We start from the raw sequence: 24,154 nt of genomic DNA, 5'->3' as shown, positions 1-24,154 counted from the left end.
TTGTAGATTTCTTTCCCACTTAGTAAAAAATGTACGGGTATAATTTCGTGGTGGTGAATTGATCAAAGAATGCATCAAGTAGACTAGGTGCCTGAGTGGTTCTTGTTGTGTGCATTCTTTGTTGTAGTGAGTAAATTCTCACACTTTGGAAAGGGTTCTGAAAAAAGCGAGAGAACTGGGCTGTAGGCCAAAATCCCAAACTGTGGTCAGTCGACATTTGTTCCAGAGAGAGTTGATTAACAACAAAGTGTTGTGCTCTGAATATCCAGGAGCGGATTAGTTCGAGACATTTTGGGTCATCTAACTAAGGGGAAAAATGTTGGGTTTCCCAGAACAGGGTAATAATAGCGTTGGTGAATATGAGATGACCTTCCTCTGAAAAAGTAATTGGTACACTGCCCAGGTCTTACTAGTTGTAGAGTGGGTCTTGAGCTCTGGTGGGATATTGTAGGAACACCAAGTTGGGGTTGGCAGATGTTATTATGCCATGATTCTATACTGAGCCCGAAAAACAACTGTGTTTCCCATAACAACAAACAAAATTTTTAAATATTTATTATATTTTTCTCTTTTTTTTTTTTCATCCTTCTAGGAGTTAATCCATCAGATCTACGTGGTACAAATACAGGGGTCTGGGTGGGTGTAAGTGGTTCAGAAGCAGGAGAAGCTTTCAGTCGTGATCCAGAAGAACTGCTTGGGTACAGCATGACAGGATGCCAACGTGCCATGTTTGCCAACCGTTTATCATATTTCTTCGACTTCAAAGGTAAACTTTGTTGCAGTTAAATAATATTTTCCGATAGGTTTGGGTGTTCTATTTTGTCTACGTATTCTGTTTGTCTCCTTCTAGGGCCCAGTTTGGCCATAGACACAGCATGCTCCTCGAGTTTATTGGCATTAGAAAATGCGTACAAGGCTATCTATCATGGGCAGTGTGATGCAGCTATTGTAGCTGGTGTGAACTTGTTATTGAAACCTAACACATCGGTTCAGTTTATGAAACTTGGAATGTTGAGCCCCGATGGGACCTGCAAGTCTTTTGATGCCTCAGGTAGGTAAACAGTGGCACTTGTGTAGAACACATTAAGATCTGGTCAGCAATTCCCTACATGGTGGCCAGTAGATACTTCAGAAGCTTAAACTGCTCAGTCTGAATTCTCCTGCATCATTTCAAACAAGGTCCACCAAAGCTAAAATAAAGGGTTCCTTAAAAATAAAATGGTATGTTAATCACATTTTATTTTATCTTTATTGCTATTATTTTATATTATCATCCACATTTTAGGCTGGGCGAGGCTAACTACAGGTCCTTCAGTATGATTGAAAGTAGCATCTATTTCAGGCAAAAAGAAGGGAGGGAAGAACAAAGGTCAAACATGAGTTTTGAATGGATAAATTATACAATATGTGCAAACATATGCAGATACCCTTTCAAATTATTGAGTTCACATGTCTCACCTGCACCCATTATTAACAGGTGCATAAAATCAAGCCAATATCCATGCAATATCATGCATCTTCAGCCCTACTAGATACGGTGGGATAATCTGGATCACCAACTGAGAGCCAGGTCTTCGAATTTAAAATCAGTACCTGACCTCACAAATGTTCTTTTGGTCAAATGGGCACCAATACCCACAGGCACACTCCAAAATCTTGTAAAAAGCCTTCTCTAGAAGAAAGGAGACTGTTATAGCTGCAAAGGAGGGATGAAATTTATATTAATGGCCATGGTTTTGGAATGGAATGTCTAACAGGCTCATATTGGTGTGAAGGTCAGGTGTCCACAAACATTTGCCCATATAGTTTATTTTGGAGCCTAAGGACCAACAGTTGCATGAAGAATATCCTCATGTGTCCTAAAAATCTGAAAGAAAGCCAACCCATCAAAAATATAATATATGTCATCACTTTTGATATCAAGAAAGCTATGGGTAGCCCAGGGTTTCTCTACTTTTGTCAAGGCACCTTTTAAAGTTTATGAACAATCTTGAAGCACCCCAATCTAAAATGTAAAAAACTAAACTAATAGTTTTACATATCGCGGCAGCATCCATACATGGGAAACCCAACTGCGATTAATTCTTTAAAGAAAATACATTTTTGCACACTGCCACTGAGTAGTATTCCACCATTTCATCTTCCTCATTCCCCCCCCCCCCACGCAGATAATGTGACCTCAAGGCTGACAGGAATGGGTGGAGGAAGGTTAAACAAGGATGCTGTGCAGGTACCCAATATCTTCCTTATCAACCAATGATGTCAGCAGTTGTTAGGATGCTGGCATCTGTCCTGCACAGCTCCCAAGCAAGGTTGTAATGCTGCAAAATGAAAACCCATGGCTCTGTGTACCAAAAAAGGAGGCTTGTTCCACCCCGGGGGTGGACTGACCATTTAGGCACTCGGGAACTGCCGGAGGGCCCAGGGTCTATACGGGGCCCCATGGTACCTTTCATAGGCTTTTTTGGGTGTGGTTTGAGTGTGGGCGAGGACACAGGGGCCCCATGATTTCCTATTGCCCAGGGGCCCCATGAGTTATCAGTCCACCCCTGATCCACCCATTAGCTTGTAAATGGTTTTTGGTCAATTTGGAGCAATTTTTAGGCACTTTACAAAGGTACCCTTGAAGAACCCAAAAAGCACTCTATGGTGCCTAGGCACTCGGGTTGAAAAAGGTTGTTAGAAGTCAACAGGTTGATATTCCATTCTATACTTTCTACAATTCCCATAGAACTGAATTTTTTGGCATTTTGCCAAGGCACCCCTGAAGAACCCAAAAGGCACCCTGGTTGAAAAAGGCTGTGGTAGCCTAAGATCTTTACCTCTTACTTGAACTATATTTCTTCATGTGTTGTGATGTTTTCCAGTGTGTGTAATTCCCAGGGGAATAGGCTTCTCGTAGATTATCGACATACAAGTGAAAACATGCCAAGTGCTGTAGGATTAGATGCCTGTGTCATGCTACGGTTGCTGTCACTCACACCCAACACTTTCTCACTTTAAGGTAATGGATATTGTCGCTCCGAAGCTGCTTGTGCTGTGCTGGTCACAAAGAAGTCTATGGCAAAACGGGTTTATGCTACAATATTGAATGCTGGAAGCAATACAGATGGCTACAAAGAGCAAGGTGTGTAACATCAAAGAGAATGGATGCCTTTTGTTCTCACGTGGATGAGTTCCGTATGTCAACCCACAATAAAATGGGTAGCTTAGGTACAACCATGGGTAACCCATTAAAGGCTCAAGCCATCCAAAACTGATATTTCAGCTTTTGGTAGATGCTGGAGAGTTCAACCTCAGTTCAGTTTTGGATATCTGAATTCATAGGGGAGCTGTGTTGTCATCCCAGGACGGGACTGCAGAACACATCCCCCTTTCTTCTTCTCTATGAAACAGTGAAGTGGCGAGCGAGTGACCAGATATGATTATTGCACCACATCCCTTAAAATTGCAAATAAACAATAGAGAAGATGGGACTTTCAGGGTGCATAGACATGAATACCACACATTAAAAGTTATATAATTTTGTATTTCGTATTTTGGTAAAACAAGGAAAAGATACAAAAACATAAAAACAATTTCAATTCTAAGAATACCAACTGAGATTCAGACTTTTATAGGTAAATGTAGTATACTCCCTACATGTTTCGCCCTCACGGGCTTCTTCAGGAGAGATTTGAGTAAATTTCTACCGCCAAGGCAGTCCTGGATGTGAAAGCTCAGAGCTAGAAGAAAATGATGTAAAAAATCCTAATTGGCCTACACATCCAATACAGTTGTAGAGGATATAATGGGCATCAGATATCATCTGTTAAATGCTTTTAGGATGTATAGGTATAACCTAACAAAGATCTATTTGACCTATACGTTCACAACCATAAGAAAGGAAACAATGGACATCACACATCCATCTGTTAACCACTTCCAGACCTGACACTTTTACCCCCTTCCTGAAATGGGCAATTTTCAGCTTTCAGTGCTATCACACTTTGAATGACAATTGTGCGGTCATGCAACACTGTACCCAAATGAATTTTTTACCATTTTTTTGAGACAGATAAAGCTTTATTTTGGTGGTATTTATTCACCGCTGGGATTTTTTTATATTTTTGCTATGTAAATGAAAAAGTCCAAAAATTTTGAAAAAGTGTTTTTTTATAACATTTTGCAAATAAATAATATTTCATCATAAATCTTGGCCAAAATGTATTCCGTTATCTTTTTAGTAAAAAAAAAAAATCCAAATTAGTTTATAACCAAAAATTATAATTTTTAAAAATGTTTTTTTTACATTTTTATTTTATTTTTTTATAATATTATTTTTTATTTTTTTTTTACATACTGTCACCCTTGCAGTACAGTGTCACCATGGTGACACTGTACTACTTGTGGGGGGCGATGAAGATTTTTTTTTTATACTGATTGCTTTTACACCCATATAGGATGTAAAAGCAATCATTTCTCCTCTCTGTCTGCATTCTTGCACTCATTGAGAAGTACTGAGTGAGCTGTGATTGGTCACAGCTTGTCACATGGTACAAGGCTGTTGGGTATAGCTTTGTACCATGTGACCTCTGTGATCATTCACAGATTTCACACGTAGTAAGCAATGATGTCACAAGTGACATCTTGCTAACTACTTTGCATGTGATCACTGATTGGCCAATCAGTGATCACATGATCGGGACCTCGTACAGAGGTCCTGTACGACGTTCGGTGTTTCACTGTGTCCGGAGGACGCAACGGGCACCGGAGCGTGGTGCTGCGCGCTCCCAGGGAACGCACACAAGCAGGGTGCGGGGAGGCCGTTTATAAACGCCCACTTGACCCTGCACTGCCACCGTCCGGCCGTTTATATGCAACGGCCGATCGGGAAGTGGTTAAATATTGCAATTCAAGTAGCAAGGAAAATGTAGGGAAAAAGGATTTTAATTGAGGATCAATTTTCAATTCCACCATCAGATATCAGTAAAGGACAAAATTCCAGACGATATTAGCTCCGTTCAGATCCAATACAGCCTCCAAGATACTCAGTGTGCACTGGTATATTTTTTGCATTGAACAGCCATAACAAAACCCTTTCAATAGTATATTTGATAGGCCAAAAGGAAGCAAATGGGAGAAAAGGAAGCAAATGGGAGAAGTATAGTACAGAATTTATGTTTATCCTAATTTAATTGCCGAAGCAGAGAGTGCTGGGCCCCCTTATGCTTCTGGGCCCTATAGCAGTCATACGTTCTGCTATGTCTATGGCCATCCCCTTTAGTGTGTGGGCCAACCTGACCATGAATTAATTGGACTGTTTGGTTATACCATCACGCTGCATAACCTTTCCTTAGTCTTTGAAATATAAAATTAGGTTTGGCTGTAGTTGGACTTGAAATATGTTTTTTGAATGGGCTGACCCTTCCCACTTTTCTTGCTCTGCTACTGAAATTCGGCTGGTGTTATTTCGCAAACTGTAATCTACTTTTCTGTGTTCTGCTGACAGGAGTGACCTTCCCATCAGGTGAAGTACAACAGCAACTACTGAACTCCCTGTATAAAGAGGCTGGAATCCCAACCAGTGAGGTGGAATATGTAGAAGCCCATGGTACAGGTACTAAGGTAATGACCTGCCATTATTAGGGCTACAGAAACATTGGCTCAGTGGTGGGCGTTCTTATCTTTCAGTGCAGGAATCCTGGTTGCATTCCCATCAGGGACGCTATGTGCATGGAGTTTGTATGTTTTGTCCGTGCTTGAGTGAGTTATACAGGTTACTTTTGATGATTTTAAAACATATTGATTCATGTCATCATCCACAGGTTGGGGACCCCCAGGAAGTAAATGGGATCGTCAACGTGTTCTGTAACTCAGAAAGAGAGCCGTTACTGATAGGCTCCACCAAATCCAATATGGGTCATCCAGAACCGGCCTCCGGTCTTGCTGCACTGGCAAAGGTAAGATATATATATATATATATATAAATATATATATATATATATATATATATATATATATCTATAGGTTTAATTAATTAAGTACTGTGCTCCTGTGTTGTCACATCATTTATAAAAATGTATGTATTTTTTACAAACCGCTCGCATAAGTACCTAAAGACTTGCTATCAGCCTATGCACAGCAGCACTTAGACTGGGAGAGGGAAGGGCTCATGCATATGTTGGACAGGAGGAGAGAGCAGAGCTGATGACTTCACCATCATTGGTGTCAGTGGGAGGAATAGTGCCTCATCATCAGTGTCAGTGGGAGGAATACTGCCCACTCATTGGGGTAAGTGGGAGGATTAATTCCCCCATCATTGGTGTCAGTGGGAGGAATAGTGCTCCACCATTGGTGTCAGTGGGAGGAATAATGCCCCATCATTGGTATCAGTGGGAGGAATAGTGCTCCACCATTGGTGTCAGTGGGAGGAATAGTACCTCATCATTGGTATCAGTGGGAGGAATAGTGTCCCATCATTGGTGTCAGTGGGAGGAATAGTGCCCCATCATTGGTGTCAGTGGGAGGAATAGTGCCCCATCATTGGTGTCAGTGGGAGGAATAGTGCCTCATCATTGGTATCAGTGGGAGGAATAGTGCCCCATCATTGGTGTCAGTGGCAGGAATAGTGCCCCATCATTGGTGTCAGTGGGAGGAATAGTGCCCCATCATTGGTGTCAGTGGGAGGAATAGTGCCCCATCATTGGTGTCAGTGGGAGGAATAGTGCCTCATCATTGGTGTCAGTGGGAGGAACAGTGCCCTATCATTGGTGTCAGTGGGAGGAACAGTGCCCTATCATTGATGTCATTGGGAGGAATAGTGCCCCATCATTGGTGTCAAGGGGAGGAATAGTGCCCCATCATTGGTATCAGTGGGAGGAATAGTGCCCCATCATTGGTATCAGTGGGAGGAATAGTGCCCCATCATTGGTGTCAATGGAAGGAATAGTGCCCCATCATTGGTGTCAATGGGAGGAATAGTGCTCCATCATTGCTGTCAGTGGGAGGAATAGTGCCCCATCATTGGTGTCAGTGGGAGGAACAGTGCCCTATCATTGGTGTCAATGGGAGGAATAGTGCCCCATCATTGGTGTCAGTGGGAGAAATAGTGCCGAATCATTGATGTCAATGGGAGAAATAGTGCCCCGTCATTGGTGTCAATGGAAGGAATAGTGCTCCGTCATTGGTGTCAATGAGAGGAATAGTGCCCCGTCATTGGTGTCAATGAGAGGAATACTGCTCCATCATTGGTCTCAGCGAGAGGAATAGTGCCCCATCATCAGTGTCAGTGGGAGGAATAGTGCCCCATCATTGGTGTCAGTGGGAGGAATACTGCCCGCTCATTGGTGTCAGTGGGAGGATTAATTCCCCCATCATTGGTATCAGTGGGAGGAATAGTGCCTCATCATTGGTGTCAGCGTAAGGAATAGTGCCCAATCATCAGTGTCAGTGAGAGTGCTAGCATAAGTACCTAAATCTGTCTTGCTATCAGCCTATGCACAGCAGTACTTAGACTGGGAGAGGGAAGGGCTCATGCACATGTTGGACAGGACAAGAGAGCAGAGCTGAAGACTTCTTCGATGTTCTAGCAGCAGGATGAGGTTGGGGAAGTCGCCTTCCTGGCTGTGCTGTCTGGCAGAGGTGTATGGATCACCAGTGTAGATGGACAGAATTACAAATCCTTTGGCTGAGAAGGGAGTTCACATCTGTGTATTTCAGTAGTTGCTTGGCTGGGGTTCAGCGTTAATAAGAGGATGCAAAGTTTATAGTACTTTGTACACAGTAATTGCACTTTGCATGTCCTGAAGGTAACAGCCCCACCTTCCAGTAATACCAACCAATGATTCATCCCATTTCGTAGTCAGGGAAACTTCAAATTACCGGACCTCATTGTGGTGAGAACAATGCCATTGTTTACTTCTTTCAATTGCTCTTGCAGCTATTATCTTATATATTATTAGTCATCCTAAAGTAATTTCAGTTCTAGAAAATAAGAAAAGAAAATGGGCGCACAAGCCTTGCGCATTACCTCAATAAAAACTTTCATCGTAACAAATAGTAGGTGTATACTCACAAAACGACAAATGTAAACAGGCATATCATGACCAGCAATGGTCCGTGGTCTGAAAAGGTGCACTAGTCCCACATGTGAAAAGGACACTTGGAAATTGCTGACGCGTTTCGAAGAGCGATCTCCCCTTCATCAGAGCCTACTCTTGCCTACTAGGCTGTTTACATTTGTCGTTTGTGAGTATACAGCTACTATTTGTTACGATTAAAGTTTTTTTTATTGAGGTAATGCGCAAGGCTTGTGTGCCCCTTTTTCTTTTCTTATTTTCTAGTGCCATATTGGGCTACCCCAGTCCTTGGGGGGCTGCACAGTATTGCTGTATTGGTTCCAATGCTGAGGTCTATGAAGATTTTTTCCACATATGCCATATCCGGTCCTTGGAGCGCAGATTTTTCATTCTTTTCTTCTTGGTGTAATTTCAGTTTTGACAAACGTATTATTCGGTATTCAGAAAGTAAACTGTTGTATCGGTTTTAAACTTGAGTTTTTTTTCTATTGGTTGGCCACTCCTGTTCCTAGGTATTTAATAGCAACCTTAAGCTGGCCACGCCTGTGCAATCTGATTGTACAATCTTCATAAAGCTCACCATACACCTTGCAATATGACTGTACAATCGCTCTTAGATTTGACAAAATACTAAATATCAGGACTTACCCAAACTATCCATTTCATTTGTATTGGATCAGGCATGCCTTTTCACTACCTAATTGTTTGCAGATATAAAGGAGATTATACTGTCAAACATAATGTGTGTGTTTTAAATGTTTCCAACTAGGGGAGAAGTTAGGCAAGGGTGCTGTTATTTATTTTTTAATTTTATTAAAATACATTTTTCATTTTATTTACCTTTTTTTGCTATCACAATGGTGCTAACAAACGCCCCATATGATAGCATGTGCCTGTGACAGGTACTCTTTATGAAGACATTGGGGGTTTATTAGGCACCCAATACAGCTAATCAAGCACAGATTGTATTTGATTAGCTGCATCCTCAGTTGCACTAGCTAAGAAATGACAGTTGTGACCAGGGGCGGACTGACAACTCATGGGGCCCCTGGGCAATAGGGGATCATGGGGCCCCTGTGTCCTTGCCCAAACTCAAAAAAGCCTATGAAAAAGGTAGCAGGGGAATTTCATGGGGCCCCCTACTGACCCCGGGCCCTCGGGCAGTGCCCAGGTTTCCAAATGGTCAGTCCGCCCCTGGTTGTGACCCTGGAAGTGATGTAATACACATATCACATCTTGGTTCATTAGTTGGAGGGAGGAATCTGGGAACAGATGTTCTCCAATCACCTCCTGGTCTCCAAACTGTTTCCAGTGGCCCTTGGCTCCCTGGATCTTGATAGTGGAATTTTTGTGGAATATCATAATTTTTAAAAAAATGAAAACCCTTATTTTTGCTTATCTCTGTTGGTAAATCTAATGGAAATTGTACAGAAAAGCGCTGAGCAAACTGTTGGCACTATATAAATCCTGTATAATAATAATAATAATAATACAGATTGGACTGTATGTGTCCCAACTGAGCCTGTCTAAAAAGTGATGTCTGCAATGGTTTCATTGACCCAGGTGATGGAAGAAGATGAAAAGTAAAATGGAGGCCCTCTCAGGCTTGGTTGATGTTGAGATGAGAGGACTCAAGTGCAGACATTTCACCACCATTACCCTGAGAGATTTAAGAAGTGGTCTTGTATTTTCATTTCTGTAGGTCATTCTGTCCCTGGAGCATGGAGAATGGGCTCCTAATCTTCACTACAAAAACCCAAACCCAGACATTCCTGCTTTGCAAGACGGCAGAATCCAAGTGGTGTCCAAGCCCATCCCAGTAAAGGGTGGCATAGTTGGCATCAACTCATTTGGCTTTGGTGGTTCCAATGTTCATGTGATCTTGAGGCCCAACAAGAAGAAACTTTCCTCTACTGAAGCATCTCTGCCTTTGCCCCGCCTGGTGCAGGTGTGCGGGAGGACACAGGAAGCAGTGGAGGCTCTTATAGAGAAGAGCAGGAACCTCGCCTCTGATGCCACACTGGTGAACCTGTTAAACAATATTTCCGGGATCTCGCCCTCCGCTATGCCGTATCGGGGATACACGCTTGTAGGAACGGAAAGTGATGTGAAAGAAATCCAACAATCCCATGCAGCTGGCAAACCTCTTTGGTACATCTGTTCAGGTAATGGAATAAAAAATACAACAATAAGTTATATTGCTGAAAATGAATCCCTACCATATTTATCAAATTAAAACGGAGTTCCAGGGAAACTGTAAAAAAAATATAGGTCAGCAGCTAACTGTAGCTGCTGACTTTTAAAAAAACAGCCACTCACCTGTCCTTCGATCCCGCTGTTTCCTCCTCACCGCCCGTTTCATCGGCCATCCTATGTTCCCGGCACCGGCATCTTCAGTGTGGGCACCCAGCTGTGACAGCTTGCGGCTTCACAGCTGGGTGCCCACTGCACATGTGCGAGAAGCGCTGTGCTTCCTGAATGGTCCCGTGGTCTTCTGGGACCTGTCACGTGTCCCAGAAGACTACTGAGAAGGGAGGAGAGGGGGACAACTTCTGCTTCCGATTGCTTATGTGCTTTAATGACTGCTCCCTGTTAAAAATTGGCACCTTTGGGGAGCAGGTACCCAAAATTGATAGGTACCCGCTCCCCAAAGGTGCCAATCCTTAATGGGGAGAAGTCATTAAAGCAGAACATTTGAGGAAAGAAAAGACCAGGATCTATCATGTTTGTAAGCAAAATCATGCTGAGGTAAATTACCACTTGAGGATGCCTTTTTCTCCCCCAGAAACATTCAAAGCTGGTATGATCTCCAGTGGGCATTACCCCTTACCGTAGCAACCCCATGCACACACACACAAACTTTGGTTACTAGGATGCTGGTTGCAAGGATGCTGGTGCCGGTTGCTAGAACACAGGCAGTTGGGTGGCACAGAATCATTGGTTGTTATGGTGCAAGCAGCTCCAGCTTCCTATGAACCATCTCAATAATATTTCCCTATGTATGAGAGAGCTGCAGAGCTGCAATGGGGGCAGAGTGTTGGGTATGGACACTCTGGTTTTATATTGATGACCACCGCCCTATGTGGTCACCTAAGTTTATTGTACTGGCAGCATATATTGTTTCAGAATAATCTGGGAAAAATGCTAAAATTTCTCAGTTCCCTCGTAGTGTTTTTCCTATAGTATCTACAAATAATATTTGTCACAGCCTCCCACTGTACATTGGAGATCATAGGTATTCATCATGAGAATATATACTGTATGTCCTGGTGGCTGGACTGTGTTTGTGTTGCATTTCGGAAGACTTCCTAACAGGGGCGGACTGACCATTAGAGCTCTCGGGCAGTGCCCGAGGGCCCAGGGTCAGTAGGGGACCCCATGAAATGCCCCTGGTACCTTTTTTAGGCTTTATTGGGTGTGCTTTGAGTGTGGTCAAGGACACAGGGGCCCCATTATCCCCTATTGCCTGGGAGGCCCCATGAGCTGTCAGTCCTCCCCTGCTTGCAAAGGATCGCAGTATTACCTTATTGAAAGGTAATAACATATAGTAAGAGCCCCACATCCTAGATACAGCACAGGTGGACAAAGAAGAACAAGTAATGAGTCCTCAGCAGAAATATCACAACAATGTATTAGGATACTATAACCATTGTCATCATAATAGTGATCTGAAGTAACTGAAGACCAAAAGAGTGATCACTCATTTTTAATGCATAAGCAGGTATCGCACTTTAAGGACATTAGTTAAGGGGTGGGGGGGGGGGGGGAGGTTGTCATTAGACTTTGGGGACCAAAGGTTTTTTTTTATACTTTGCAGGGAAGCCTCTACCTACATATTTCAATTAGTACATGGGAAGTACATTTTAAATAGTAGTACAGCGTTCCCCTTAAAGGGGGTGGAGTGGAAGTCTTTTAAGGGGTATTTCACGCCAAGCATAGTACGATGCCTATAGATATGGAGCTTAACATATTTTTGGAGTTGTGAGATCATCTTGGATGCCAAGTAGAAAAACATAAGGGTCTAACGTCAAAGGCAAACCCAATACTGCTGTCAGTCTTGCCACCACCTGACACCAATAAAAAAAAGGTACCAGGGGCATTTCATGGGGCCCCCTACTGACCATTAGAGCACTCGGGCACTGCCCGAGGGCCCAGGGTCAGTAGGGGGCCCCATGAAATGCCCTTGGTACCTTTTTTAGGCTTTATTGGGTGTGCTTTGAGTGTGGTCAAGGACACAGGGACCCCATGATCCCCTATTGCCTGGGGGGCCCCATGAGCTCTCAGTCCTCCCCTGCTTGCAAAGGATCACAGTATTACCTTATTGAAAGGTAATAACAAATAGTAAGAGCCCCACATCCTAGATACAGAACAGGTGGACAAAGGGTCTAACGTCCAAGGCAAACCCAATACTGCTGTCAGTCTTGCCACCACCTGACACCAATAATTCACGATTCTAGAACAGCTCCACATCATGTGATCTAAAATTCCTATCTCGGTCTAGCATTTAATACAGATATGGGAGATGGTAGGGCTGATACGTTGCTTTGGTGAGTTCATAGTATATGCTGCGTAAAGATTTCAACTGAATACATCACTCTGTAGCAGAGAGAAGAAGAAATCTCTCAAAAGTGAGAAGTCTCCAATGACTTGCTGATACGCGGTACAGATTAAAGCTGAACCTTGGTCAGAAAAACTTTTATTGAAATATACTCCTCAATAGACAGAGAGAATATAAATACATTTTGGGGGATATTTACTAAAACTGGTGCACACAGAATCTGGTGCAGCTATGCATAGTAACCAATCAGCTTCTAGGGTTTATTGTAGAAGCCCAATTGAACAAGCTGAAGTTACAAGCTGATAATATGCACCAGATTCTGTTTGCACCAGTTTTAGTAAACCTCCCTCTTTGTGTTCTCAAAATACTTTTGCAAACCCCAAAAATACCTTGTAAAAGTAGTGGTGGCATCATCCCCGTGCCTGCGCAGAAAGTAGCGCAGGGGGAGGGGCCTAGCAGGGACAGATGCAACATTGTTTTTTTTTGTTTGGGTTTTTTTTTTTTGCAACCCCATATTTCTCTTTTAATTAACCCGCGGGAAATGCCCCAACACACAGACTATTAAAAAACAGTCCAGTCTTCACTTTCCTTGGTGCTGGAGGGTGCCATTGGGATGTAAGTCACATATAAGTAAAGTCTATGGTCACCTTGATCACAACCTCTCTTTTACTTTCTTTTGTTTACAGGAATGGGAACACAATGGAAGGGGATGGGCCATAGCCTTATGAACCTGGACATGTTTCGTGAGTCAATTTTGAGGTCTGATGAAGCCTTGAAAGGAACTGGGCTGAAGGTATCAGAGCTCCTCTTAAAAGCTGATGACAGCACCTTTGAGGACACCGTGCATGCTTTTGTTGGTCTTGCAGCTATTCAGGTAAGGTAATAGTTTCTAGTGAATGCCTGATGGTGGTGATCATTGGCCACTGGTGAATTCCAACTCATAGGCTTTGGTCTTCCTTGCAGATTGCTCAGATTGACATGCTGAAGGCCATGAAACTGGAGCCTGATGGCATTGTTGGACATTCTGTGGGAGAGTTAGCATGCGGCTATGCAGACAACTCACTCACTCATGCTGAAGCCATTCTTGCTGCTTACTGGCGGGGTAAATGCATTAAAGAAGCCAAGTTACCACCAGGAGGAATGGCTGCTGTTGGTGAGTCACATTGATATCTTCCTACTGAAAAACTTGACGTACCTCATGAGTTTCAAGCTTAGCTAAAGCCATTACTTTTCACTATGTGGGTTATTTGGTAATTTTTTTTCATTGGTTTCAACAGCTGATTTATGGGGAGATATTTGCTGGGGTGACTTGGTTGTTACCAAAGGCATCTCTGTTTAAGGGACAAGTGCTGGCCACTGTTGAAGACCCATTCACACCATGTGTTGTTGGTCCATCTTGGACAACCTTGCCCAACGCAGTCCCAATGCATAAATAAGGAAATTTGCCTTGAGTCCTATGACTTCAATTCACAACTCTGCAATGGCTCTGTGAACTCTGAAATAAGTAGGACAGGCACACATTTTCTTCTTTATCTTTATTCATCACAACACGTTACGATGAATAAAGATGAATGAAATGTCACTTTGTGACATTTCAATAAAGTTGAAAACAGTAGACCACGTTTTGTGTCATTTATGCTGTCGTGTTATACCACAGCTACTGGCGTGATGCACTGGCACTGCTCTATGTACATCTCAAACCAGCAGCTGTAGTTTAACATGGTCACTGGTGTGAATGAACCCTTTACAGTTTTGAAGCTGATTTTATAATGCTGGACACAGCTTATCTGTATGGCCAAAAGGTTGGGAACAGCGGATCTTTGCTTATGCGTTCATGAGTTTGTTAGACATTCCAATTCTAGAACAGGGGAAGGTGGGCTCGGCTTGTGAACCCACACCACTCACCTGGCCTCTCTGCAGCCAGTCGGCCATCTATTCTGATCAGTGCATACAACCGTCACGACCGGAGGGCGGAGTCTAGAGCTGACCATGAAGAGGGGGAGCAAGAGAGGAGACTCCATTGCTGCATGTTGGGTATCACGGCCACAGACCCTAGATAAGTGCAATAGATGATCGATCTCCTCCCTCTCTCTTTCCCCCCTCTCTCTTCCCCCCCACTTCTGTCTCTCCCCCTTCTCTCTCTCTCCCCCTCCTCTCTCTCTCCCCCCCTCCTCTCTCACTCCCCCTTCCTCTCCCCCCGCCCTCTCTCTCCCCCCTCCCTTCCTCTTTCTCTCTCCTCCCCCCCTTCTCTCTCCCCCTACCCCCTCTCTCTCTATCCCCCCTCCTCTCCCCCCTCTCTCTCTCCCTCTCCCCTCCATATATCTCCCCCTCTCTCTCTCTCCCCCTCCTCTCTCTCTCTACCACTCCTCTCTCTCTCCCCCTCCCCCTGCCCTCTTTCTCTCCCCCCCTCCCCCTCCCTCCACTCCTCTTTCTCTCTCCTCCCCCCTCTCTCTCCCCCTTCCCCCTCTATCTCCCCCCTCCTCTCTCTCTCTCTCTCTTTCTCTCTCTCTCTCTCCCCCTCCTTATCTCTCCCCCCTCTCTCTCTCTTTACATTGTACACAGATCTGACCCAACAAGGTGTCCTGCATTTACTGTATATTTCACTCCATAAGACACACAAATCCGCATTTGTTCATAGTTTTTTTTTTTTTAAACTATAGTCCGGCCCTCTAACGGTCTGAGGGACAGTGAACTGGCCCCCTGTTTAAAAAGTTTGAGGCCCCCTGATCTAAAGGAACATCTGTGTGGTCAGTTAGTGATGTTGGATGAGAAGACCAGGCTCACAATTGGTGTTACAATTCATCCCAAAGGGGTCCAGTAGGGTCGGGGTCAGACAGTAAGCACCTTGGAGCTAGGCTTTGTCGTGAAAAAACTAAAAAGGCATTTTGCTTGAGAAGAAAATCCAAATTGGTAATAGTGTCTTACAAGTGTGTTTTAATAATTGTATCGATCATAACCTTTATTTACTTTCAGCAATTGAATTGGGCATGTTTGAAAAATATTCTGCTAAATCGTATATATTCTGTCGTAAAATCCGACTGGCAGTTGCAAGGCAGGTAAACATTGCATCACAGCTTTTATTTGCTCTCGGCAGGTTTGACTTGGGAGGAATGTAAAGTTCAGTGCCCACAGGGAGTGGTACCGGCTTGCCATAATTCCGAAGACACTGTCACCATATCCGGCCCCCAGGTAATGGTCCTATTCTCTTTAGGCCAATCACAACCATCCAGTATCAATGTTAGTGGAAGTCTATTGCAGCATTCTCCTAAAGTCGACACTTCAGTAACTTTACAACTCTGTATGAATAAATTCCTAACCTGCGCACAATGTGCAGTAACTAACTTTCCACTAAAGCTTCACTTTTTTATAATGAACCATTTCAATTCCGGGCACTTTCACCCCCTTCCTGCCCAGGACAATTTTTAGCTTTCAGTGCTGGTGAACTTTGAATGACAATTACATGGTCATGCAACACTGTTCATTTTTTTTTCACTCTAATAGAGCTTTTTTTGGTGGTATGTAATCACCACTGGGTTTTTTTGCTATCAAAAATTTTGATAAAAATATACATTTTTCTTTGTTTCTGTTATACAATTTTGCAATTAAATAATCTTTCTTCATAAATTTAGGCCAAATTGTATTCTGTTACATTTCTTTGGTGAAAATAGCCCAAATCTGGTGGACACAATAGGTGAAAGATTGTGCTGCAGTGACTTTGTCTAGGCTGAATTGATGTCATCAGTCTGCTGCAGGCAGACAAAGAAAGCCTCACCGCAGACATAAGCATTGCCTCAGTATAGAAATATATTTACAGTCAGGTCCATAAATATTAGGACATCGACACAATTCTAACATTTTTGGCTCTATACACCACCACAATGGATTTGAAATGAAACGAACAAAATGTGCTTTAACTGCAGACTGTCAGCTTTAATTTGAGGGTATATACATCCAAATCAGGTGAACGGTGTAGGAATTGCACCGCTTCACAGTGCAGATGGACAATGACCCAAAGCATACTGCAAAAGCAACCAAAGAGTTTTTTAAGGGAAAGAAGTGGAATGTTATGCAATGGCCAAGTCAATCACCTGACCTGAATCCGATTGAGCATGCATTTCACTTGCTGAAGACAAAACTGAAGGGAAAATGCCCCAAGAACAAGCAGGAACTGAAGACAGTTGCAGTAGAGGCCTGGCAGAGCATCACCAGGGATGAAACCCAGCGTCTGGTGATGTCTATGCGTTCCAGACTTCAGGCTGTAATTGACTGCAAAGGATTTGCAACCAAGTATTAAAAAGTGAAAGTTTGATTTATGATTATTATTCTGTCCCATTACTTTTGGTCCCTTAACAAGTGGGAGGCACATATGCAAACTGTTGTAGTTCCTACACCATTCACCTGATTTGGATGTAAATACCCTCAAAGTAAAGCTGACAGTCTGTAGTTAAAACACATCTTGTTCGTTTCATTTCAAATCCAATGTGGTGGTGTATAGAGCCAAAAATGTTAGAATTGTGTCAATGTCCCAATATTTATGGACCTGACTGTATATACAGTGCTCAATAGTGATTTAATCTACAGTGTCCTTCCAAATGTCCAAATAAACCTTCAAATTCATTATATACGTATCATTTCTTCTTAAAATGCTCCGAGCTTAATAAGATAAAGTGCTCCTTACACATGTGCTCTTAAGGAGTGCTCCTCTTGTGGTGACCCCCTTAGTGACCACACTCACCAAATTTGGTGGACCCCTTGCTTTTGCAATAGAATCAGAATACGCTTTACCTGGTGATGGATATTTCTTTCCTTTTGACGACAAAACCAACTTTAAGAGGTTTCTGTATATTTCTCTGTTACAGGATTCTGTGCGGGACTTTGTTGCAAAACTGAAGAAGGATGGTGTGTTTGCAAAGGAGGTACAGAGTGCTGGAGTGGCCTTTCACTCCTATTACATGGAGTCTATTGCCCCATCGCTTCTCAATGCTCTTAAGAAAGTAAGTCTTCTAGTCTAGATTCTTTTGCTATTAGGACAGCCTCAGAAAGGTTTTACTGCATGACAATTCCATCCTGTTCACTGCAGAACTTTGATTTGCCATCGCTCTCTTGTGTGTCATAGGTCATCACTGTGCCTAAGAGACGATCCCACCGCTGGGTCAGCACCTCCATCCCTGAGTCTCATTGGCGATGCGATCTTGCGAAGCTCTCATCAGCAGAGTATCACGTTAATAATTTAGTGAGTCCGGTCTTATTCCAGGAAGGCTTACAGAGCATCCCCGAAAATGCAGTGGTGGTGGAAATCGCTCCTCATGCCCTTCTTCAGGCAAGTCCTATAAGCTTTTTTCTGGACATAGTGTTTGAGTTGATTGTAGCCGTATTAGTGCATTTGCGACAGAGACAATTGAGTACTGTCCGTGATACTTTTTTTTATTTGCACTAACATACAATTTTGAGGATAAGCTTTCGGGAATGTCCCCTTCTTCAATGCAGTATCTCTAGCGTCCTTTTTTTTTTCTTTTTTTTTTTTTCTTTCATCTCTTCTAACATTCTGCTAACTTTGTGAGTAGTACTGCTTAGACCGTGAAGAAGGGGACATTCCCCGAAAGCTTGTCCTCAAAATTGTATGTTAGTGCAAATAAAAAAAGTATCACGAACAGTACTCAATTGTTTCTGGAAATAGTTATTTTTTGTACTTGTTTAGCAATAAAGGAGTGCAGAGACGACCCTAGGAGGTTGAATAGACCCCCGGATGTCTCCATAAAGAGAACCTGTCAACTGTACTATGCAATTACATAGGGCAGCTTTTCTCAACCATTTTACTCCAGAAGAACCCATAAATAGTTTTCGGGGCTCAGGAAACCCTTACTAAAATCAATTCATTGGGGTTCAATAGCAAAAATGCCCCTTCCATCCATAGTTAATAGAAAGAATGTAACCTTTACAGCGGTGGTCAGAATTCCACCCTTACTGATGGCTAAAAGGAACCCCTTGTAACCTCTATGGGAACCCTAGGGTTGAACATTGGTTGAGATAGGTTGTCATATGGTCTTGTCAACTACCTTGTGATGGCAGTAATGTTATTCTAATAAAAGAAATACATGTTTTATCAAAATTAGTTTCATAAAAGAAAAACATGTACACACCCATGTAGGCAAACGTGCACATCAGGTGTGCTCACATATGAAAATGACAATTGCAGCACCCATATTAAGTATCATCATGTACACTGGAATGGGAGCAATAATTCTAGGGCCCTCATTCACCATCATTCAATTCATCACTCATCTTCTAAATTGATGAGCTGTAAAGGCTTTTTGAACACCACCTACGTTTTTTGCAGTTTCGTGGGCACAAACAATTTTTTGGCTTGATATGTTTGGCATCAATTTACTTGACATAGCCTCATGCTTTATATTTTTCCAAAATATTAGGTATTATATTGTGTTTTGTGTAAATTAATGCAAATGTATTTTTGCTGAAAATATGGGTTTGATAAACAGTTGCACTAAAATCTTGTGACATAAAAAATTGTTACTGCCCCATTCTTTTCTACCGGGCCTCTGCTTCCAGAAAATGTTTTTGGGGGTTTTAATAACCTTCAGGCCTAACATATGCATTTTAAAGTGTTCAAAAAATTGCTGTTGCAAATTGCAACAAAGTACTTGTTTAGGTAGAGGAACATCAAGTCATCTGGGATCTCACTTTATCCAGTCATGTATCCATATTCCTAAGCATTTGATCACAAGATCTCTAAAAGAATGGACCAACCAGTCTACTGCCAGTCAGTGGACATCACAAAGTTTATTGCCAAAGCATCTGATTATCTGACCCACGGTAGTGGAGCAGCAGTTTCTCCAACCAATGTCATTTTTGGTGGCTTACTCTACCATTTCTGCATTTAAGGGAGTGAGGTGGACATAAAATATTTTAAATGACTATAGACGTGTATGTATCCTTATACTCAGCTGATGCTTGGTGATAGATAAGTATAACAGACATAATAACAGCTTCCGCCCAAGGCAATTTGTTTTTCCAAACTGCAGCTTTCTAAACCTGTGGTACTAAATCTCAGGGGTACATCACTGCGACGCAGGAAGTGATTTAGTTTGTTTTAAATTAAATGAACAGGCTGATATGCAATAGTTTGACTGAAAAAGTGGAAATTCAACCAAAAAAATGTTTTCCAGTTTTGGATACAGAGGGGAAGATTTAAAATCCCTGTTAGGTTGCTATTGCTGGTTAAAAAAAAAACCAGAACCTACTCGTTTCGGGGGTTCCCTTACCCTCCATTAGGGCTTATATATTCAGTGGGTTATTGATTATATTTATATACAAAATTAAGTATCATATAATATCACCAGCAGATTGTTTAGCAAGTATATGTGTGTATACAGCTTAACACAGTATGTCTGGAAATATCTTTACCCAGCAAAATAAAAATATTAATGGCTATTTATAACCATTTTGTATTTCAATCCTGAGCAACCGTGTGTGTGTGTGGTTGGGTTTGTTTTTAAATATTTTTGGTGGGTAAAGGTTGTTCTAGCTTTAGAAAAACATTTTTTATAAAAAAGTATGTTAAACAAATGAAATAAAAAAAATAAATAAATAAATATATATATATATATATATATATATATATATATATATATATATATATATATACACACACACACACTATATTGCCAAACATATTGGGATGGCTACCTTTACACGCACATGAACTTTAATGGCCCCCCAGTCTTAGTCCGTAGGGTTCAATATTGAGTTGGCCCCGCCCTTTGCAGCTATAACAGCTTCAGCTCTTCTGGGAAGGCCGTCCACAAGGTTTAGGAGGGTGTCTATGGGAAGGTTGGACCATTCTTCCAGAAGCACATTTGTGAGGTCAGGCACTGATGTCGGGGGAGGAGGCCTGGCTCACAATCTTCGCTTTAATTCATCCCAAAGGTGTTCTATGGGGTTGAGGTCAGGACTCTGTGCAGGACAGTCAAGTTCCTCTACCCCAAACTGGCTCCTCCATGTCTTTATGGACCTTGCTTTGTGCACTGGTATGCAGTCAATGTTGGAACAGGAAGGGGCCATCCCCAAACTGTTCCCACAAAGTTGGGAGCATGAAATTGTCCAAAATGTCTTGGTATGCTGACGCCTTAAGAGTTCCCTTCACTGGAACTAGGGGGCCAAGCCCAACCCCTGAAAAACAACCCCACACCATAATCCCCCTCCACCAAACTTTACACTTGGCACAATGCAGTCAGGCAAGTACCGTTCTCCTGGCAACCACCAAACCCAGACACGCCCATTGGATTGCCAGACACAGAAGCTTGATTGGTCACTCCAGCTAACATGTCTCCACTGCTCTAGAGTCCAGTGGCAGCGTGCTTTACACATCTGCATTCGACACTTTGCATTGCACTTGGTGATGTAAGGCTTGGATGCAGCTGCTTGGCCATGGAAACCCATTCCATGAAGTTCTCTACACAATCTGAAGGCCACACAAAGTTTGGAGGTCTTTAGCTATTGACTCTGCAGACAGTTGGCGACTTCTGTGCACTGTGCGCTTCAGCATGTGCTAACCCCACTCTGTCATGTGACGTGGCCTACCACTTGGTGGCTGAGTTGCTGGTGTTCCCAGTTGCTTCCACTTTGTTATAATACCACTAGGTGTGTGTATATATATAAATATATATATATATATATATATATATATATATATATATATATATATATATATAAAATATAGGACTGCACAGTAAGTTATTGGATTTGGGTAGAGATAGGAAATTTGTACTTCCCATAAAAATGAATACAAAACCATTCTACACTCTGTGAACATTGTCATGATGCCAATACTGCTTTCTACAAATCCCAGCATCCCCCAGTACCTTCCTCTAAGCAATTCAGCTTTAATAGTCAACTGGTAATTCACACAACATTGATCATCTAAAATAAATTGCGTGTAGCTATTTTTTTATTGCTGTCTGTGCCTCTGCTGGGAAGATTCACCCTCATTGTTTGTCTTGGTGACCATTTCTCAAGTGAAACAAAATCCAAAATGTTACAGTTGTCACCAGAACAGGTGATACAGGCGGTCCATTTCCATCCGACCTCCCATAGAAGACAGCGGGCTGTGTCTATGTCCGCTCTACACAAGCAAAGCAACCACACAGATCTGTCATCCACTTGCTCAGCGGGGATCATCAGACATATACCCCTCTGATCAAGCGGATCTGCTGACGGGTCCGCCCCGTGTGAAAGATGCCTTAGACTGGAACTGAACAAGCGGATCTGCTTGCTCAGTTGACTGTGACAATTACAAATTCAATTTAAAACACAAATTCACTCGAATCCAAATTATCAAACAAAACTGAAAATCGAATTCATTTGCCCATAGGCCCGAACTACTATCACATCATGTGACATCATCCGAATGTAAGAAATGCATTTGTTAATTTTGGGTTGTTTTTTTTTTTTTTTATTTGTTGATTTTTGTTACTGTGTCCATTCAGAGATTCGGATGTTTACGCATCTCCGAAAATTGATTTGTTACAAAAACAAATGCACATACCTATAGCATGATACAATAGCAGCATGTTAATTACCTCTTCCATCAAAAACTGCAGTAACAGTGACACCTGCTGGGCAATAGTTTTTTTTCTTTTTTCTTTTTACGATTTATGGTTCTCAGCACATATCATACAGTAGGGTATGTGTAGGGTTATGCACACATATTACCTTTTTATTAAAAATGTAAACTTTTTTTATGATTGATTTTTCACTATATAATCTTCTTTACTTTGACCCGGGTCATACCAGTTTAAAGATTAATTCTATCCTTCTTTACTTTGACCCGGGTCATACCAGTTTAAAGATTAATTCTATCCTTCTTTACTTTGACCCGGGTCATACCAGTTTAAAGATTAATTCTATCCTTCTTTACTTTGACCCGGGTCATACCAGTTTAAAGATTAATTCTATCCTTCTTTACTTTGACCCGGGTCATACCAGTTTAAAGATGAATTCTAGCCTTCTTTACTTTGACCCGTGTCATACCAGTTTAAAGATGAATTCTAGCCTTCTTTACTTTGACCCGGGTCATACCAGTTTAAAGATTAATTCTATCCTTCTTTACTTTGACCCGGGTCATACCAGTTTAAAGATGAATTCTATCCTTCTTTACTTTGACCCGGGTCATACCAGTTTAAAGATGAATTCTATCCTTCTTTACTTTGACCCGGGTCATACCAGTTTGAAGATGAATTCTATCCTTCTTTAATTTGACCCGGGTCATACCAGTTTAAAGATTAATTCTAGCCTTCTTTACTTTGACCCGGGTCATACCAGTTTAAAGATTAATTCTATCCTTCTTTAGTTTGACCCGGGTCATACCAGTTTAAAGATGAATTCTATCCTTCTTTAATTTGACCCGGGTCATACCAGTTTAAAGATGAATTCTATCTATTCTTTCTTTAATTTGACCCGGGTCATACCAGTTTAAAGATGAATTCTAGCCTTCTTTACTTTGACCCAGGTCATACCAATTTAAAGATGAATTCTAGCCTTCTTTACTTTGACCCGGGTCATACCAGTTTAAAGATGAATTCTATCCTTCTTTACTTTGACCCGGGTCATACCAGTTTAAAGATGAATTCTATCCTTCTTTAATTTGACCCGGGTCATACCAGTTTAAAGATGAATTCTATCTATTCTTTCTTTAATTTGACCCGGGTCATACCAGTTTAAAGATGAATTCTATCCTTCTTTACTTTGACCCGGGTCATACCAGTTTAAAGATGAATTCTATCCTTCTTTAATTTGACCCGGGTCATACCAGTTTAAAGATGAATTCTATCTATCCTTTCTTTAATTTGACCCGGGTCATACCAGTTTAAAGATGAATTCTATCCTTCTTTACTTTGACCCGGGTCATACCAGTTTAAAGATGAATTCTATCCTTCTTTACTTTGACCCAGGTCATACCAGTTTAAAGATGAATTCTATCCTTCTTTACTTTGACTCGGGTCATACCAGTTTAAAGATGAATTCTATCCTTCTTTACTTTGACCCGGGTCATACCAGTTTAAAGATGAATTCTATCCTTCTTTACTTTGACCCGGGTCATACCAGTTTAAAGATGAATTCTATCCTTCTTTAATTTGACCCGGGTCATACCAGTTTAAAGATGAATTCTAGCCTTCTTTACTTTGACCCGGGTCATACCAGTTTAAAGATGAATTCTAGCCTTCCCTCCAGTCTTGCACAGTTGTCCCGGATCTTCTCCTAGACTGATATTACTTACTCTCATTTCAGTGCACACTGTGAGCTTCTCACAATGTTCATTAAAAGCTGCAGTAAGTTAGACAGACCCAACCTCCTTCCATAGCTGCTCACTGTACATAAGTCCTGGCAGGCAGAGAGAAGGATTTATGAAAGAAGAGACCAATAAGGCTTCTTCCATCCTAAAAGTCCTACCTGTCAGAATTTTTTATTATTTATTTCTAAGTTTAATTCCACTTGAAAATTTGGTGAATCTTGGGTGAAA

At 41.9% G+C, this 24,154-nt stretch overlaps 1 protein-coding gene across 1 annotated transcript in view; it reads left to right on the top strand.

The window, feature by feature from the left end:
• The window catches only part of FASN (fatty acid synthase), a 133,622-nt gene that overhangs the window by 43,753 nt on the left and 65,715 nt on the right, over positions 1-24,154 (top strand). Inside the window, exons 4-14 of the mRNA XM_089670659.1 lie at positions 593-766; positions 851-1,051; positions 3,005-3,127; positions 5,492-5,607; positions 5,808-5,942; positions 9,763-10,225; positions 13,305-13,492; positions 13,582-13,771; positions 15,713-15,807; positions 17,478-17,612; positions 17,735-17,938. Coding sequence (XP_089526785.1) covers positions 593-766; positions 851-1,051; positions 3,005-3,127; positions 5,492-5,607; positions 5,808-5,942; positions 9,763-10,225; positions 13,305-13,492; positions 13,582-13,771; positions 15,713-15,807; positions 17,478-17,612; positions 17,735-17,938 — 2,024 coding nt within the window. The remainder of the gene's footprint in view (positions 1-592; positions 767-850; positions 1,052-3,004; positions 3,128-5,491; positions 5,608-5,807; positions 5,943-9,762; positions 10,226-13,304; positions 13,493-13,581; positions 13,772-15,712; positions 15,808-17,477; positions 17,613-17,734; positions 17,939-24,154) is intronic.

Source organism: Staurois parvus, unplaced genomic scaffold (genome assembly GCF_062004578.1).
Source record: "Staurois parvus isolate SC_StPar_1 unplaced genomic scaffold, SC_StPar_1.0 ptg000003l, whole genome shotgun sequence".
In the NCBI taxonomy this organism is placed as follows: Eukaryota; Metazoa; Chordata; class Amphibia; order Anura; family Ranidae; genus Staurois; species Staurois parvus.
Note: the sequence above shows the minus strand (reverse complement) of the source record. Positions and strands in the feature narration are given on the sequence as shown.